Consider the following 19657-nt stretch of genomic DNA (forward strand, 5'->3'; position numbering starts at 1 on the left):
AATATATTTTTGCAAACATTAAATTTATTTAGTCCACTGCTTCCCATCCCGACTCCCATTGATGAATTCCAGCAGCTTCCACAACCACAACTCCCATCATCCTTAAAGAGCCAAAAGCCGGGCTGCCCAGCCCATCTGGAGGGCATCTGCTTGGGAGAGGGGACCCCACCCTGCCCCAAAGGTTTTTCACACCAGGGGTCTCCAACCTTGGCCACTTTAAGCCTGGCAGACTTCAACTCCCAGAATCCCCCAGCCAGCAAAGCGAGAGTCTGTTGGCCCTGAAGTCAACGGACGTATGTCTGAGACGAAGGGGGAAGAGTCCACTTGTGAACCATCCATGGAAGTAACGGGCAGGAACACCCAGCACGTCCGAATGCATCCTCCGATGGACGAAATATGGACTACTCCTCCTTTCCCAGGCTGTTTGTCCAGCCACGTAGCTTGCCTTTCACTGCCTCTGCTTCCGATAACGACGCTAGACAGCTCGGTTGGGCGAACAGCCTCTCGCCAAGGGGTGCCCGGCCGGGTGCAGCCGCTGGCGTCCAAGGTGCTCGCTGCTCATCAGTCCTTGGCTGCTCCACGTTGTCTTGAGGGCGCCGAAAATCCTCCCCTTGCACCCGGGGCTGCTCTGCGGGCGGCTTCTGCCGAGGCTGGGGATGAGCTGCCCCTGAGCGTGGTTCGGCAGAGGGCGGTGCCCTTCAGGGTCAGGGTGGAGGATGAGGAGATCTGGGATGTGGAGGAAAGAAGGTAGAATCAGTCATTCCCCAGGAGTTCTAGTCCTCCGTTAGGCACGAAAGCCAGCTGGGTGACGTTGAGCCAATGACCAGGAGACAGTGAATTCTAGTCAAGCCTTAGGTGTGAAAGCCAGATGGGTGACTTTGGGCCTATCACCAGGAGATGGTGAGTTCTAGTCCCCCCACCCCTTGGGTACAAAAGCTGGTTGGGTGAATTTGGTCCAATCACCAGGAGACGGTGAGTTCTAGTTCTGCTGTAGGCGTGAAGGCCACCTAGGTGACTTTGAGCCAATCACCAGGAGATGGGGAGTTCTAGTCTTGCCTCAGGGGTGTAAATCGGCTGGGTGACTTTGAGCCAGTCCAGTGGTGGGTTGTCCCTGGTTCAGATTGGTTCACAAGAACCGGTAGTAAAACTGGCGGGAGGCTCTGCCCAATGACCTGGACGTCATCAGGAAGCTTCTGCGCATGCACAGAAGCACGCGGGCGTGGCCCCGTTGCGAACCGGTAGTAAAGGTAAGTAGAACCCACTCCGGAGTCCAGTCCCATTCTCTCACAGCCCAACCCACCTCACAGGGCTGTTGTACGGAAAACCAGAGGAAGAAGGATTGTTACATATGTTTGCTGCCTTGAATTACCGGCAGAGTAAAGACAGGGTTCAAAATCTTAATCAATAAAATAAATAAAACTGTCCCGTCTCCCCTTCTCCGGGCAGCGACAGCCACCCCGAGCAAACCCTGATCTGTTTGGCAGAAAGGAGGGTCTATGAGAAAAGCAACTCCCAACGAAATGGAAACAGCCCTCCTGGCAGCTGAGGCCAGCTGCCTCCCCTTTGCCCTTGGATGCTTGCAATGCCCAACTTCCACCCGGCCGTCCTCAGAGCTTCGCCCTGCCAAGGCCGCCCCGCCTTCCTTCCTTCAGGGCTCTGCAAGCCATGAACTGAAGGGTGCCCCAAGGGTGCAGTTTCTGGCCGGCAGGCTTGCTCTGCTAGCTGGATCGAGCCTTTTTTTTTTTAATTGAAAAAGTTTTACAAAACCATTTTTTCCCCTTTTCCCCCCTAACCCCTCCCTTCACAAACCCCCCTCCCCCCTCCGCCCCCCTGACTTCCCAGAACAAACACGAGGTATAGTTAAAAATAAAACAAACATATGCTAAAAAATTTTCCCTCCTAACTCAATTATACTCCTACAATTCTCATCAATTCCTAATTTGCTAACCCAAAGCAATCAAAAATAATACATCCTAATCATTCAAAGGCAGTCTGATAACTCTTAGTCTGATATCTGTTTTGAATATAGTCAATCCATTTTTTCCATTCAGTTAGATATTTTTCTTGTATAGTGTCTTTCAAAAAGGCTGAGATTTTTGCCATCTCAGCCAAATTGGCAACTTTCAATATCCATTCTCCTATTGAAGGTAATTCTTTTTTCTTCCAGTATTGTCCTATCAGTAATCTTGCCGCTGTTATTAGATTTAAAATCAGTTTAGTCTCAATTACTGTACAGTCCGTGATCATTGCCGGCAGAAAAAATTGCGGCAGGAACTTCATCTTCTTTTTCAGAACATTTTGAAAATGTTCGGATCGAGCCTTTCTCTTCCCAACAGGGAGTCCTCGGCTTACGACCACAATGGAGCCCAACCTGTCTGCAGCTGAGCGAGCAGTTCTGAAGCGAATCTTACCCCAATTTTCACGACCTCTCTTGCCACGGTTAAGTGAACCGCTGTGGTTGATAAGTCAGTAACCCGGTTGACTCACACGGTCGTTAAGAGAACCTGGCTCACCCTGTGGACTCAGCGGGTCAAAAGGTCACAAAAGAGGATCACCTGACCCAGGGGTCTGCAAAGTTGGCTCTTTTAAGACTTGTGGACTTCAACTCCCAGAGTCCCTCAGCCAGCAAAGCTTTTCAGCAAAGCTGGCTGAGGAACTCTGGGAGTTGAAGTCCACAAGTCTTAAAAGAGCCAACTTTGCAGACCCCTGGCCTGACCCACCACCCGACACTGAAACCGTCATACGTGTGAGTCAGTTGCCCAGTGTACAAATTTTGACCACGTGATCATGGGGATGCCGCGACCGTCATAAATGTGAGTCGGTTGTTGAGCGTCCAGATTTTGATCACATGACCACGGGGAGGACTCAACGGTCGTAAGAGTGTGGAAAACGGTCCTAAGTTGCTTTTTTTTCTGGTGCCGTTGTAACTTTGAACGGTCACTGAGCAAACGGCCGTAAGTCGAGGACTATCTGTAAGAGGATTTTGGGGGTCAAATAAAGAGGAAGTCTCGCGATCAGCATCCTGGACATTTTGGGGGAATTGCACCCTTCCTCTGACCCTCAAGAACGATCCAGAAAGGCAGATAAAACTCCATTCCTGGGATCCGAGAGGGATTTACTCGGGTCGGCAGTGCCTGAGTAGTGGCTACATGTGACTCACCTCCACCAGGACGTAATCTCCAGGTTGGGCTCGGACAACTGACGGCCCCTCCAACCCATCGCTCATCTCCACATCCGGGAAGATGACCTTGACTCCGCCGTCGTTCCTGCCCCACAGATCCAGCGGGGAGCGCTTGCTGGGCTAGGAGGGCCAAGAGACAGGAGGGTGGGGGTGGGTGGGTGGGAAATGGATGTCAAGGGACCGGGCAGCCATGGCATGCCAGCTGCTCCGGGGCACCCGTTGCATCCCGCTTTTCCAGGGCAGCTACTTGGGATGTGGGAAGACGACTCACAACTTGGGACTGTTGTGCATGGTCTGTTTTCTTTTCTGAACCATAAACGCCCGACTTAGGAAATCAAAATGAACAACTGGAACCCTTGAGTCCTACCTGGAGATCTGTCTGGCGCTCTCTCTCTCTCTCTCTCTCTCTCTCTCTCTCTCTCTCTCTCTCCATCCATCATCATCCATCCACCCACCCACCCACCCATATCTATCTATCTATCTATCTATCTATCTATCTATCTATCTATCTATCTATCTATCTATCCATCCATCCATCCATCCATCCATCCATCCATCCATCCATCCATCCATCCATCCTCTCTCTATTCTCTCTCTATCCATTCTATATCTATCTATCCTCTAGCTAGCTAGCTAGCTAGCTATCTCATAGTTTTCTGTCTGTCTGTTTCTATCTATCTATCTATCTATCTATCTATCTATCTATCTATCTCTCATAGTTTTCTGTCTGTCTGTTTCTATCTATCTATCTATCTATCTATCTATCTATCTATCTATCTATCTATCTATCCATCCATCCATCATCATCTATCCATCCATCCATCCATCCACCCACTCACCCATATCTATCTGTCTGTCTGTCTGTCTGTCTGTCTGTCTGTCTGTCTGTCTGTCTATCTATCTATCTATCTATCTATCTATCTATCTATCTATCTATCTATCTATCTATCTATCCATCCATCATCTATCCATCCATCCATCCACCCACTCACCCATATCTATCTATCTGTCCGTCTGTCTGTCTGTCTGTCATCCATCCGTCTGTCTGTCTGTCTGTCTGTCTGTCTGTCTGTCTGTCTGTCTGTCTGTCTGTCTATCTATCTATCTATCTATCTATCTATCTATCTATCTATCTATCTATCTATCTATCCATCCATCATCATCTATCCATCCATCCATCCACCCACTCACCCATATCTATCTATCTGTCTGTCTGTCTGTCTGTCTGTCTGTCTGTCTGTCTGTCTGTCTGTCTGTCTGTCTATCTATCTATCTATCTATCTATCTATCTATCTATCTATCCATCCATCCACCTATCTATCCAGCCAGCCAGCCAGCCAGCCACCCACTCACCCATCTCTCTCTCTCTCTCTCTCTATCCATATCTATCATCTATCTATCTATCATCTGTTTGTCTCTCTACCTTTCTACCTACCTACCTACCTATATCTCAAGAAGATGTTAGGCAAGCATTTGTTGGGATAATATAAGGTTTCCTGCCTTGAGCTGCAGGTTGGTCTAGAAGACCTTTTATTATCCCTATCCCTATTCTGTTGTGTTATATTCTATTGATATCTATTTCTTTTTCTTTTCTTTTCTTTTCTTTCTCTTTCTTTCTTTTTCTTTCTTTCCTTTCCTTCCTTTCCATCATCTCTATCACCTCTCCCTCTTCTTCCCCTCCCATCTTCCCTCCCTTCCTATCCATCATCTCCCACCCCTCCCTCCCTCTCCCTCAAATTTCCATGCCATTCACTTCCCTCTCCCAAGGGACTCCAGAGGGGGGTCAAAGACCTCCAGGTGGCATCTCAGGCCTTCTCCTCTCACCTCCTCACCTGCCCTGAAACCCTGGGGATAGCAGGAAACCTCGCCCCTTGACCAGCCAGCCCCAGCTAGCCCGGGACACACTCACCCCTTCCACCAGCACCATGTGTGTCTGACCCACGGCCGCTGCGTGGAGACGGGAAGCCTCTTCCCGGAAGGCGACGTTCAGCTCCTCCAGCCGACGGTGCTTCACTTCGGGTGGGACGTCGTCCGACAGCCGGTGAAACGCCCGGGTTTTCTGGGGAGCAGAGCGACAGAGAGCAGGAGGTCAGGAACAGGACACCCGACTTAATCCAGGAGCTGAACCGAGCAGCTGACCAAAGAAATAAGGACCAGGCCAGGAAAGCCCCCGGCAGATGCCTCTGCCCTGGTCAGCCCTGTAGGGTAGACCAGACTAACAAACTGATGCCATGTGGCTCTAGAATTACAGGTAGTTTTCCACTTAGGACCAAAATTTCCATTGCTAAGTGAGACATTTCTTGTGAATTTTGTCTCGTTTTACGACCTTTCTTGCCACGGTTTAGTGAATCACTGCAGAAGTTGCTATCACGGTTGTTAAGTGAATCTGGTTTCTCCGTTGAATTTGCTTGTTGGAAGGTCGCAAAAGGGGATCACATGACCCCAGGAACACTGCAATTCATCCTAAATTCTGCCATAGGCATGAAAGCCGGCTGGATGATTTTGGGCCAATCACCAGGAGACTGGGAGTTCTAGTCCCGCCTTATGCATGAAAGCCGGCTGGGTGGTTTTGGGCCAATCACCAGGAGACTGGGAGTTCTAGTCCCGCCTTAGGCATGAAAGCCGGCTGAGTGATTTTGGGCCAATCACCAGGAGACTGGGAGTTCTAGTCCCGCCTTAGGCATGAAAGCCGGCTGAGTGATTTTGGGCCAATCACCAGGAGACTGTGAGTTCTAGTCCCGCCTTAGGCATGAAAGCCGGCTGGGTGATTCTGGGCCAATCATGGGGAGACCGTGAGTTCTAGTCCCGCCCTAAGCATGAAAGCCAGCTGGGTGACTTTGGACCAGTCCCTCTCTCTCAGCCTAACCCACCTCACAGGGTTGTTGTTGTGGGAGAAAAGAGGAAGGGGTGCAGGATATATTCACCCCCTTGAGGTATTTGCAAAAATTATAAAGGCAGGATAGAAATAAGTAAATAAATTCAACCCACAGCTGCAACATGGTCAACATTTAACAAAATGAAATTCAACGTAGAGAAAAGGAAACACTTAGGCAAGAAAAACCCAAAGTAGACATATAAACTGGGGAAACCAGGTTTAATAGCAATGACTGTGAGAGGGATCTTGGAATCTTAGTGAACAACCAACTAAATAGGAGCCAACAGTATGCAGCAGCAGCTAAAAAAGCCAACTCAATCCTAAATTGCATTAACAGAGGGATACAATCAAGATCAAGGGAGGTATTAATACCACTCTATAAAGCAGTGGTTCTCAACCTTTATAGTGCTGCGACCCCTTTAGTACAATTCCCCACAATGTGGTGACCCCCAACCATAAAATTATTTTCGTTTTGAATTTATCGCGCCTGAAGCCGTCTTGGCTAGCGATCTGAACTGCTTGCGATTGCCTTGAGGACGGAGGCATTAAAGCGGAGACTCCTCCCCTATTAAGTTTATGGCGCCTGAAGCCAGATTAGGCTAGCGATTGGGAGCGATTGCAGCTGGCTTGAGAGGGAGACATCAGAGCAAAGATTTCTCTCTTGTTTAATTCATCGCGCCTGAAGCTGAATTCGGCTAGCGATTTGAAGAGCCTGCAGCTGGCTTGTGGAGTCAACCATTGGAGCGCGATTCTTCGACTCGCAAGTATACTTCCCATATTTCCGATGGTCTTAGGCGACCCCTGGCAAATCGTCATTCGACCCCCAACGGGGTCCCGACCCACAGGTTGAGAACCGCTGCTATAAAGCCTTAGTAAGACCACACCTAGAGTCCTGCATCCAGTTTTGGTCACCACACTATAAAAAAGATGTTGTGACTCTAGAAAGAGTGCAGAGATGAGCAACCAGGACGATGAGGGGACTGAAGGCTAAAACATACGATGAATGGTTGCAAGAACTGGGCATGGCTAGTCTAGTGAAGGACCAGGGGAGACAGGATAGCAGTCTTCCAATATTTTAGGGGCTGTCACAGAGAGGGACGCATTGGCTCAGGGGCTAGGACAGCTGAGCTTGTCGATCGAAAAGTCGTCAGTTCGGCGGTTTGAATCCCTAGTGCCGCGTAACGGGGTGAGCTCCCGTGACTTGTCCCAGCTTCTGCCAACCTAGCAATTCGAAAGCACATAAAAATGCAAGTAGAAAAATAGGGACCACCTTTGGTGGGAAGGGGACAGCGTTCCGTGCGCCTTTGGCGTTGAGTCATGCTGGCCACATGACCACGGAGACGTCTTCGGACAGCGCTGGCTCTTCGGCTTTGAAACGGAGATGAGCACCGCCCCCTAGAGTCAGGAACGACTAGCAAGTATATGCGAGGGGAACCTTTACCTTTACTTTACACAGAGGGGGAGGGGGTCAAGCTATTTTCCAAGGCACCTGAAGGCCAGAGAAGGAATAATGGATGGAATCTGAACAAGGAGAGATTCAACCTGAAAATAAGGAGGAATTTCCTGACAGTGAGAACCATCAACCAGAGGAAGAGAAGTTGCCTTCAGAAGCTGTGGGAGCTTCATCCCTGGAGGCTTTCAAGAAGAGACTGGACTGCCATCTGTCAGAGATGCTGTAGGGTCTCCTGCTTGGGCGGGGATGGGGGTTGAACTAGATGACCTCCAAGGTCCCTTCCAACACTGTTAATTTGTTAATGGGCACATCTGTCACAGATGCAAATCAGCCCCCTAAGGTGGGCCACCCGGGGTATCCAGGCCTCACCTGCCGCTGGCTGTAGGCAAAGATATAGGCGAAGTCGTAGCCAACCTCACGGAGGAGCGACAGCGTCTGCAAATGATCGGCCTCCGTCTCCCCACAGAATCCGGCGATGAAGTCACTGGTGAGCGTTGCATCTGCAAACAGGAGTTCCATTTTCAGAGAGTCCTCGTTTAGTGACCCTTTGAATTTACGACGCCCCCCCTCCCCCGCCCCCGATGTTACTTGTGACCGCATTTCCAAGTTCACCCAACCGCATTCTCTCCCGTGGGAGCTTCATCATCACTGGAAGCTTTCAAGAAGAGATTGGACTGTTTTGACTTTTTTTTTAAAAAAAAAAAAGTGTTTTGACTTTTGACAAAGTTTTATGGCCTTTCTTGCCACAGTTGTTAAGTGAACAACTGCACTTGTTAAGATATGGTTGTTAAGTGAATCTGGCTTCCCTATTGACTTTTGATTGCCCAAAGGTCACAAAAGAGGATCACGTGACCCTGGGACACTGCGACCGTTATAAATGGGAGTCCACTGACAAGTAGCTGAATTTTGATCCCGTGACCAGGCGAATCTTGCAACGTTGGTAAGCGTGAAAAAAACGGTACTACAGTAAGTCACTTTTCCCCCAGTACTGTTGCAACTTGAACAGTTACTCAAAGAATAAAATGAATGAGCTGGAAGGGACCTTGAAGGTCTTCTAGACCAGCCCCCTGCTCAAGCAGGAGAACCATGAACTAGAATTTAGAATAGAATTAGAATTATTTTTTTTTAATGGCCAAGTGTGATTATTGTTAAGTCAAGGACTACAACATAAGAAATAAGTTTAAAAAGCCAGAATATTATGGGTAGAGGTGGGAAGTTCTTCCTAGTTCACTAACCATCTCCAACACGGAATACCCCCATCTCCACTGCTCGTAATTTTAAAAAAGCCCAGGGATTAGAGGCTGCCCCATGACATTAAGGTGCTAGCAGAAGGGAGATATGTAATCATGCAAATAAGGCAATGAGCCTGTCATTTGCACCTCTATAACCGTCTGGTTCGGTTCTGCAACCCAACAAGAAAGACACAGACTTCAGAGGATCATTAGAACTGCAGAAAAAAATAATTGCTACCAACCTGCCTTCCACTGAGGACCTGTATACTGCACGAATCAAGAAGAGGGCCGTGAAAATATTTACAGACCCCTCGCATCCAGGACATAAACTGTTTCATCTCCTACCCTCAAAACGATGCTATAGAGCACTGCACACCAGAACAACTAGACACAAGGACAGTTTTTCCCCGAAGGCCATCACTCTGCTAAACAAATAATTCCCTCAACACTGTCAGACTATTTACTGAATCTGCACTACTATTAATCGTCTCATCGTTCCCATCACCAATCTCTTTCCACTTATGACTGTAACTTTGTTGCTGGCAATCCTTATGATTTATATTGATATATTGACCATCAATTGTGTTGTAAATGTTGTACCTTGATGAACGTATCTTTTCTTTTATGTACACTGAGAGCGTATGCACCAAGACAAATTCCTTGTGTGTCCAATCACGCTTGGCCAATAAAAAATTCTATTTTATATTCTATTCTATGATGTCATATGGCTGCCAAATGTCTTGTTCACACACACACACACACACACACACACACGTTGCCTGTATGTTACCTTTAAAGTCCATAAATATGTAACTTGAGTCTGGGGGCCATTGGAAAACATAAATGAGATACTCACCTGGTAAATAATCGCGGAGATGGTATACAAGCTCCAGGTATGATTCCCGCGTGTATCTGGAAGGATGAGAAGGTGGAGGTCAGGCCCCAAACCAAGAATGACACCTGGATTCTTTCAAGCTGAGTTCTTCTAGACCTGTAGAATGAAGACTCTACTCTCTGCATATAAACTCTGGGAACTATTGAGGAGAGGCTGACTTCATCCTCTTTCTCTCACACAGACTATCTGCTATCTCTTACTCCTTTGCAATGCACCCCTCCTGCTTATGATGCCCCCTCCTAATTATATTCCATCACATCACGTGTTGACTCCAGAATCCCTCAGCCACTACATGTGGACTTCAACTCCCAGAATCCCTCAGTCGCCCTGTCTCAGGCCCAAAACCAAGAATGACACATGGTGATTCTTCCTGTGGTGGTCCGCCAGCAGCCTGCAGAGCTGGCAGCGGAGTCGGACAGTTAGGAGGCTGGGGAGGACGATGGGCCAGTCCTGGAGTCAGGGGAAGGCCCAGACGAGGGCTCTCCGCTGGAGGCAGAGATGGGGCCAGGGCCATCGGGGAGTGATGTGCGGACTCCGGAGCCTCCAGAGGCGGACAGCAGAGAGGCAGAGGAACAGGAGGAGCCTGTTCCTAGTGCACCCATGCAAAGAGCTGCCAGAAGGCAAGAGCAGCTGAAGAAAAAAGGACGACTTGGGAGTAAAGCCAGGAGATGATTGGCCCCTCCCATAAGGCTTAAAAGAGCAGCAATGAGCCGTTGGGTTCTTTGTGGAAAAGCAACGTTGATTCCATTGCTTCTTGTCAGCGTCCCTTGAACTTTGCGGAGTTTTTGCCAAGAAAACCCTTTGGCAGGTTGCCAAAGACAACAAAGGTTGGTGATAAAGTCGAAGGACTGTTTATGAAAAATTTGTTTTGGACTAAACTGAGAATGGATTAATTCTCAGCTGTTTTAATAAAGGAAGTTTGTTCAGGCCCGAACTGTGTTTCACAATTCAGGCCTGAACAAGTAGTGTAACAAGTAGTGTAATCACTACTTGGGCCTCGGTCACAACACTTCCAGGCTGAGTATTATTTCACACCTAGAGACAGAATCTTGCCAGATTTGAGGACTCAACTATCTGAATCCACAATATACTCCGAGAGTTATAAGGAAGAGGCTGTCTTCATCCTCTCTCTCTTTCACATATAATATCTGGTTTGAATGATCTCCCGGGATCCACTTTCTCACCACATTCCATCACACCCTGTGTGGACTTCAACTCCCAGAATCCTTCAGCCACCATATATGAGGCCCCTAACTAAGAACGGCATATGGTAGGGGTCCTGTTCTGACCTCGGCTTCCCCAAAAAGCACGAAACAGAATCCTGGTCCCTACAAAACCCCTTTTATTCAACAAACAGTGAATTTCTCTCATTCGCCTTCAGCAAAGGCCTGGCAAACAGTCTTTCAAGGGTAAATTTATGACCACAGACCTTATGTAGCTTGGAAAGCTGCCATGTAATTATTTTCCAAAGGCAGTGCTCTACAAGGGAACACTTGGCACAAAGTCTCTGTTGTGTCTGCGCCCCCCAAGCCGGGCCTCCTGCCAGAAAGTGACTTGGAAAGTGAGGGGGAAGGGCCATCAGGACTTACCTCTGGAAAACCGGCTTCCCTGCTCAGGAGCCAGAGGCAAGCCAGGTGGAAGAGATAACAAGGCCTCCGTCCCCTGACTTCACCCCCACCCCAGGCCAGGCCTTCAGACCCAGCTGATGGCAATCAGGCCTGGCTGGACCCTAGGTTTCGTAGGCAGGAGAGGAGGAAACAACAGAAGCAGGGGAGGGGCAGGCCTAAGAAGTGCTGAGTCATGGAGCCACACCCCACAGGATATAAAGGCAGCAAGAGCTGCTGTGCCTCTTCGTAGCAGGCAAATCAACTGATTAACTAAGAGCTGAAGTTTGTTCCTTTATTTATTTATTTATTTATTGTTTATATTTATATACCGCCCTATCTCCCAAAGGACTCAGGGCGGTTTACAGGCATTTAAAAACAAAAAATACAATAAATACAATTCTAAAAACAATTAAAAAACTTATTCAAAAGCCTTAATTAAAAATATAAAAATTAAAACCCAAGATAAAACCCACAAACTAAAATCTAACTCAGTCCTGCACAGTTAAATAGATATGTTTTAAGCTCGCGGCGGAAGGTCCGAAGGTCCGGAAGCTGACGAAGTCCTGGGGGCAGTTCATTCCAGAGGGTGGGAGCCCCACAGAAAACCCTTCCTGGGCGTCGCCAGGCAACATTGCCTCGCTGACGGCACCCTGAGAGTCCCTCTCTGTGAGGCGCACGGGTCGGTGAGAGGTATTTGGTAGCAGCAGGCGGTCCCGTAGATAACCCGGCCCTATGCCATGGGCGCTTTAAAGGTGGTCACCAAAACCTTGAGCGCACCGGAAGGCCACAGGCAGCCAGTGCAGTCTCGCAGGATGGGTGTTATCACGGGAGCCACGAGGGCTCCTCTATCACCCGCGCAGCCGCATTCTGGACTAGCTGCAGCCTCCGGATGCCCTTCAAGGGGAGCCCCATGTAGAGAGCGTTGCAGTAATCCAGGCGAGACGTCACGAGTGCGTGGGTGACTGTGCACAGGGCATCCCGGTCCAGAAATCTCCCTCGACGCCGATGAGTCACCCAGGAACAAACTTGGCAGATGCTTGGCAGATGCTACCTATTTTGCTGTCAGAGCTGATAGTGCTGGCTAATTAAGCCATCGCTCGGACGGAGGTGAAGCAGGACAGAACAGTCTCTGAGATTCACGGACAGAGCTTCACACTCCTGAACCGACCAGCCGACCAAAAGCCCACTCCCCTTTCACCCCTCTTTTATTCTGAGTTGCCTCTTACACTTCTGGGAGGCCCCCCTGGGGAGCCACTTCCTCACCCTATTCCAGTATATCACGTTAGACTTCAACTACCAGCATCCCTCAGTCAGCATGTTTCAGATCCAAACAGCAAGAATAACAAAGAAAGATTCTTTCAAGCTGAGGTCATTATTATTTCACACCTATAGACAGACTCTTGCCAGACTGAAGACTCTCTGCATCTACAACAAAGTTCTCCAAACTTGGCAACTTTTAAGACTTGTAGACTTCAAGTCGTCATGCTGTAGAATTCTGGGAGTTGAAGTTTACAAGCCTTAAAAATTGCCAAATTTGGAGACCCCTCCTCTACAAGACTCTGGGATCTATTAGGGAGAGGCTGTCTTTACTCTCATTCTCTCACAGATAACATCTGGGAGGAGTTGCCTCTTACTCCTCTGGAAAGTAACTTCTCCCTCATGGGAGATCCATTCCCTCACCACATTCTATCCAGATGACAAAATTAGGCAGCCTCAAATCTTCAAACGAAGAGGTACATGTGCTAAAATGGCATGCACATTCTGCTTTCTGTTGCAAATCAGAATTTAAGAGAACTGGTAGAATTCATTGTTGGAATGAATTTCTATACAACTATAGTAGTATTCAGCCAATACATGGCAGTATTTACAAGTCTGGATCTAGTCTATACTCTTGTTCTAAACAGTTTCCTGTTATCATTATATAGTTGAGCAGTAAAGCACATGGTGACTATGCTCTTTGTTTGCTCTATGCGGTACTTTCTATAAACAGAATTTCTAACACGAAGTTTTAGCAGAATGGGCTGTTGAAAGGGGAGGCCACATGGCCAGACATTTTCAAGTTGCATAACAGCTCCTACAGAGACTCGCATACACACAAGCACACATCTCACCCTCTCTTCATGGCCTCCAGGACACGGGAGCTGCCGCTTTGGGCGGGAAGGTGCACCTGTTTGCAGATATTGTGTCTTTCCCGCATGACCTCGAAGACCTGTGAAACGCAGACAGGGTTGTTATTGTCACAGTGCTGATGGTTGTGGGTGAGCAAGAGCTCAGCGGGGCCGGACCCACCTCATCCGGGAAATCTTTGGGGTGCGGAGAAGTGAAGCGGATCCTCATCTCTGGGTCCACAGCAGCCACTCGATCCAGAAGCTCAGCAAAAAGCAACCCGCCCTTTTTGGCTTTGTAGACAGTCCGGAATCCTTGTCTGAGCTCAGGCGATGCCAGGGAGAGGAACTGGAGCTCGGAGGTGTCCCGGTAACTGTTGACATTCTGGCCCAAAAGGGTCACTTCCTTCACACCCTACAAGGAGAGGAGAGGAGGGGAGGGGAGATGGTTATCAATTCCTTCATACTTATGACCACTGCTGTGAGTCAAGGTCATGTGATTCCCTTCTGCCAGCTTCTGACAACTTGATCTGTCCCCCTCCGCAGTCCGGGAGACACGAGCGATGACTTAATTAGCCGGCAACTATCAGCTCTGGCAGCAAACTAGCGAGCTTCTGCCAAGTGTCTCTGTTATCTCTCTTGATCCCGATGAGTCAGCCAGGAAACCAGGAACAAACAGGACTTCAGCTCTAATTCTCCCTCTAAGCAGTTGATTTGCTTGCCACGAAAAAAGCAGCCCTTGCTGCTTTTATATCCTGTGGGGTGTGGCTCCATGACTCAGCACTTCTTAGGCCTGCCCCACCCCTGCTTCTGTTGTTCCCGCCTCTCCTGCCTACGAAACCCAGGGTCCAGTCAGGCCTGATTGCCATCAGCCGGGTCTGGAGGCGTGGCCTGGGGGTGGGAAAGAGTCAGGGGACGGAGGCCTCGTTATCTCCTCCACCTGGCCTGCCTCTGGCTCCTGGAGCTGAGCCAAGGAAGCCGGTGTTCCAGAGGTAAGTCCTGATGGCCCTTCCCCCTCACTTTCTGAGTCACTTTCTGGCAGGGGTCCCGGCTCAGGGGGCGGAGACACAACACAACTCAAGTCAATGAGGAAGTGGGATTCACTTAACAACCGGGTTACTAACTTATCAATCGCCATGACTCACTGAACAACTGGGGCAAGAAAGGTCATAAAATGGAGCAAAACTCACTTAACCAATGTTTCAAAACAACAGAAATGTTAGGCTCAATTGTGGTCGTAAGACGAAGACTACTCCTACTGCAGGCTGACTCTGCTCACAGCCAGGCATTTGATCCTGACTGGCTCAAGGTTGACTCAGCCTTCTGTCCTTCCAAGTTCAGTAAAATGAGGACCCAGATTGTTGAGGGCCAGAGGCTGACTCTGTAACCCGCTTAGAGAGGGTTGTAAAAGCTCTGTGAAGTGGTATATAAGTCTAAGGGCTATGGCTATCTATCTGTCTAGCATGTCAGCTAGGGAATTCTCAGAGTTGAAGTCCACCCGTCTTAAACCATGCCGGCTGGGGAATTCTGGGAAGTCCACCAGTCTTAAACTTCCCAGGTTGGACACCCTTGGCATACAGTCTCCTGATTGAGCAGTGGGCTGGACTAGATGACCTCCAAGATCCCTTCCAGCCCTTCTGTTATTCTATTCTGGATTTCCAGAAGAAGCTGGGAAGAACCTCTTTCCACCTTGAGCAGAGTTTTTAGTGACTCTCCAGGTCTGATCAACAGTTCAAGTTAAAGGCCTCCTACCTGGTCCGAGAGCATCTGCACTTCCTGGAGAATGGAGGCCAAGGGCCGGCTCCGTTCGCGCCCACGAGTGAAGGGGACGATGCAGTAGCTGCACATATTGTCACAGCCACGCATGATGGACCTGGGGAGAGAGAAAGCCATTTCCGGAGAGCGTCATGAGGACAACGCAAAACTGATTTTTCAAGAGGCAACTGGACTTCCTTGTTTTCCTTCGAAGAGGTTTCGCTTCTCAACCAAGAAGCTTCTTCAGCTCTGACTGAATGGTGGGGAAGGGAAGGATTTATATGCAGCTGTCTGTAAGGGACAGTCTCATCCCCCAACAGCCTGCAATTGTGTTCAATGGTGAAGGGATACAGAAAACATCCTGCAGAAAGCACAGCTCCACAACACAAGTCCTTTCAGCACTTCCAAGAAGGCTCCACATCCATTTGCACCACTCAGGTGACCCTGAGGACTCAGAGGAACCTCCAATAAGCACTCAGCCTTATTTTCGGGGAGGTCTTATTATTTTGGGGTGCATGGAATAAGACGGGGCCTCCTCTTGCCATTTTACCTGATTCCCAGCTCTGTCTCCCTAACCCTAACCAGAGGAAATGGCGGGGACTGGCTGCGCATGCAATTTAATATTTTCGGAGGGGGCATATTTTAGCGCATGTACTCAAAAGCTCGATTGGGCTTATTATCGGGGGAGGACTTATTTTCAGGAAAACAGGGTATTTAGCTATCTAGCTATCTCTATTTATCATTATTTAGCTGGCTAACTATCTGGTTATCTAGCTCTCTCTACCAATCCAATCCAATCCAATCCAATCTAATCTAATGCCTAATCTATTATGTCAATCAATCTATGCATGTATGTATGCATCTATCTGTCTATCTATCTATCTATCTATCTATCTGTCTATCTGTCTATCTATCTATCTATCTATCTATCTATCTATCTATCTAACTAAACCTAATCTAAGTCAATCTATCATAGCTAGCTACCTAGTTATCTAATTATCATTCATTTCATTTCATTTATTGAATTTTTATACCGCCCTTCTCCCGAAGGACTCACCTTTCTAGCTGTCTGCCTGCCTGTCTCTCCAAGGGAGATGGGCAGCTTAGAAATGTGAACTTTGTAAATCAATCAATTAATCAATCAATCTTCCCCGCCCAGAGCCCCTCCCCAAGGAAGATGGGCAGTTAAGAAACATGAACTATGTATATATTAATCAATCAATCAATCAATCTCTGACACTTTCTATCTTCCTGGCTTCCAGGTAGGATGAAAGCAGCAACAAACCGGGTTTCCCCTTACACGAAGGCCGTGGTGGCGCCAGGGTTGAGGTGGACGGGCAAAATGTCTGCGTAGGTCTCGTCCAGAGACAGCAGGACGTTGGCCGCCTGTTGGCCAGATTCAGCCACCGCCAAGAGCCGGGGCAGGTCCCGGTAAGCGTCTGGGCCAGCCACAATATCGACCAATTTCTCCTCGTCCAAAATCTTCTCCTTCAGCCTCTCGGCCATGCAGCCTGCAAGAAGACACCGAAGCATGAGCCGAAGGGAAGAAAAGAAAGGCAGGAAATCTTGATCTGGAGACGCCACGTGATTTCTCATCCCTGCCACGAACCAGATTTTACACACTCAAAACCATGAGCTGCAGAAAAGATGGAACTTCTTTGGGTCTAGCAAGGGGGGGGGGAACCACTTTTTAATACTTTTAAAAGTAACAGCAAGCAAGCCCTTGCAGCTGAAAAATTTCCCATTTGCAGGGGAGAATTCAAAACATTCTGACACTTGTTTCAACACAAGTTATTCTATTACTCTTATTTAGATTTTTATTCATCCATTTCTTACACCTTTGCATGTGAACACTTATCAAAAAAATATACTTAATTAGCATTTTATCCCACATTTATTATTTTTATAAATGACTCAAGACAGCGAACATACCTAATCCTCCTCCTATTTTTCTCACAACAGCAGCCCTGTGAGGTGGGTTGGGCTGGCTCAAAGTCACCCAGCCTGCTTTCGTGCCTCAGGTGGGACTAGAATTCACCGTTTCCTGGTGATTGACCCAAAGTCGCCTAGCTGGCTTTCATGGCTAAAGCAGGACTAGAACTCACCGTCTCCTGGTGATGGGCCTAAAATCCAGCCAGCTTTCCCAGCTAAACCTAGCAGGCTTTCATGCCCCAGGCAGGGCTAGAATTCATGGTTTCTGGTGATTGGCCCAATGTCACCCAACTGGGGAATAGAACTTACTGTCTCCTAGTAATTGGCCCAAAGTCACCTAGCCAGCTTTCACGGCTAAGGCAGGACTAGAACTCACGGTCTCCCAGTTTCTAGCCTGGTGCTTTCACCACTAACCTGGGATATCGAGGTGAGGCTACTTCTAACTATGGGTAGCTCCAGCTTTTGAAAGACCTGGTCCAGGGGTCTGCAAACTTGGCTCTTTTAAGACTTGTGGACTTCAACTCCCAGAGTCTTTGCTGGCTGAGGAACTCTGGGAGTTGAAGTCCACAAGTCTTAAAAGAGCCAAGTTTGCAGACCCCTGACCTGACCTAACCACTGATCCCAGTCCTAGGTTCCCACCCTTGAGGAGAAATCAACCTCCACAGGAAAAAGTGGGGAGTTCATCTACCGTCCCTTCCCTCGTTTTCAGATGCTCCCAGGTGGTCTCCCTTCCCGCAAGATCCTTTGCTATGAGCCTTCCTGTTACCTAAGATCCCGATCCGCAGAGACCCCCGCGAACGGTGCCGTTTCGTCTTGAGAGTTTTGAACACCCGCAGGCGATTCCAGACCGTCTGCTCGGCCTTCTCCCTGCCAAGCAATGAAAAATGGATGAAACTTTGACCAGGCCTGAAGAGTCACTAAAAAACTTTTCTCCAGGTAGAAGAAGGAGGGAAAGTGGGAAATCCGGAACGGAATAATAGAGTTGGAAGGGACCTTGGAGGTCTTCTAGTCCAACCCCCTCACCAACCCAAGCAGGAGACCATATGCTAGGGGTATCCAACATTGGAACTTTAAGACTTGTGGACTTCAATTCCCAGAATTCCCCAGCCAGCTGACTGAAGTCCACAAGTCTTAAAGTTCCCAAGTTTGGAACTCTTATACTATTCCAGACAAGTGGCTGTCCAGTCTGCACAGTTAGCTGAATGGTGCAGACTTTATGACTGGGTTGTGGGGTTTTTTTGCCATGGTTGTTAAGTGAAGCATGCAGTTGTTAAGGAAACCTGGCTTTCCTCTAGGGTGGATAACGATCGATGAATTTTTTTAAAAAAATATTGGATTTTTAAAAAATTTAAATTGGATTTTTTTTTATTTTTATCTAACTTATTTTAATAAAATGCTTTTGGAGTAAAAATCTAAAGATAGTTTTCTATTTAAGATACATTAATAATTTAGTTTATTCAGCATGAAATTGAAGGAAATGAATAATAACTTACTCTTTTATAAAGTGTTATAAAACAGCTGTGATTAAAAAGCTATGATGTTCTTAACGGTCGTAAAATGACCACAAATTGTATTCAGTGAAGCAATACGGGATGACCTGCTAAAAATCTGTCTTAGAGGACAGGAACCTACGTCCAAGTCAAGGCCACAATTCAGTTAGATAGGAAAGCCCGCCCAGGACGAAGCTACTAGTAAACAAGATAAGGTATCTGTTCCTCCTGAGAAATTGTCATGAAATTGTCTACCCTTTAGAACAGGGGTAGTCAACCTTTTTATACCTACCACCCACTTTTGTATCTCTGTTAGTAGTAAAATTTTCTAACCGCCCACCGGGTCCACAGTAATGCGCCATGTATCATTGTCTGCGCATGCCGCTCGCGCATTGTGGATTGGGTTTGGGGGGGGGGCACCGGCTACCAGCTCTGCTTGTCTGTTACAGCTGGGTGGTGTGGGGGGGAGATGCGTGAGCTATTCTGGGACGAGGCTCTTTTGTTTGCGGTCGTACTATAGCGCCATTTAGTTTCACTTACATAATATGAACTAAACTTATGTGCAGGCGATACAAGTAGTATATTTTCAGAAATTTAAATTGTCACGGGGAATTTTATGAAAACCTAATGAAAATGTTTTTAAATAATGCTATGAAATTTTTTTAAAAAGTTAATTAAATTTAAAAAAAGGAAAGTGCTTCAGTATCGGACAAAACCCCTCCCGCCCGCCATGAAAGCTGGAACGCCCACTAGTGGGCGGTAGGGACCAGGTTGACTCCCACTGCTTTAGAAGATGAAATGACTTAAAGAAATGACTTAGTAGAAGAAGGGGGATTAGCGGAGAGTTTCTTAGGCGTGGCATGCATTGTGTAGGAGTATAAAATGTGTAGCTTGAAAACTGCGCTCTTTGAACTCAATCCATTTGGGGAGGATCTAAGAGGCCTTGCTTGCAACCGCTTTTTATTCTTCTTCATTTTTATCTCCAATAAACCTTTGATTTTGTGAACCAGACTTGTTTATGAATTGTGAGGATTAAAATATTTGGGTCTTATATCTCACAACATGGAGCTTAGTTCTGTAGCGCAGGGGTCTCCAACCTTGGTCCCTTTAAGACTTGTGGACTTCAACTCCC

General features: G+C 47.8%; 1 protein-coding gene across 1 annotated transcript in view; it reads right to left on the reverse strand.

The window, feature by feature from the left end:
* The window catches only part of CDK5RAP1 (CDK5 regulatory subunit associated protein 1), a 28580-nt gene continuing 8923 nt past the window's right edge, over positions 1-19657 (reverse strand). The window contains exons 5-14 of the mRNA XM_058177764.1: positions 17802-17902; positions 16404-16614; positions 15101-15221; positions 13533-13763; positions 13355-13452; positions 9598-9653; positions 7879-8009; positions 5091-5240; positions 3161-3301; positions 1-726 (exon numbers count right to left, since the gene is read on the reverse strand). Of these exons, the coding sequence (XP_058033747.1) occupies positions 562-726; positions 3161-3301; positions 5091-5240; positions 7879-8009; positions 9598-9653; positions 13355-13452; positions 13533-13763; positions 15101-15221; positions 16404-16614; positions 17802-17902 (1405 nt within the window). The 3' untranslated portion in view covers positions 1-561. The remainder of the gene's footprint in view (positions 727-3160; positions 3302-5090; positions 5241-7878; positions 8010-9597; positions 9654-13354; positions 13453-13532; positions 13764-15100; positions 15222-16403; positions 16615-17801; positions 17903-19657) is intronic.

Source organism: Ahaetulla prasina, chromosome 3 (genome assembly GCF_028640845.1).
Source record: "Ahaetulla prasina isolate Xishuangbanna chromosome 3, ASM2864084v1, whole genome shotgun sequence".
NCBI lineage: Eukaryota > Metazoa > Chordata > Lepidosauria > Squamata > Colubridae > Ahaetulla > Ahaetulla prasina.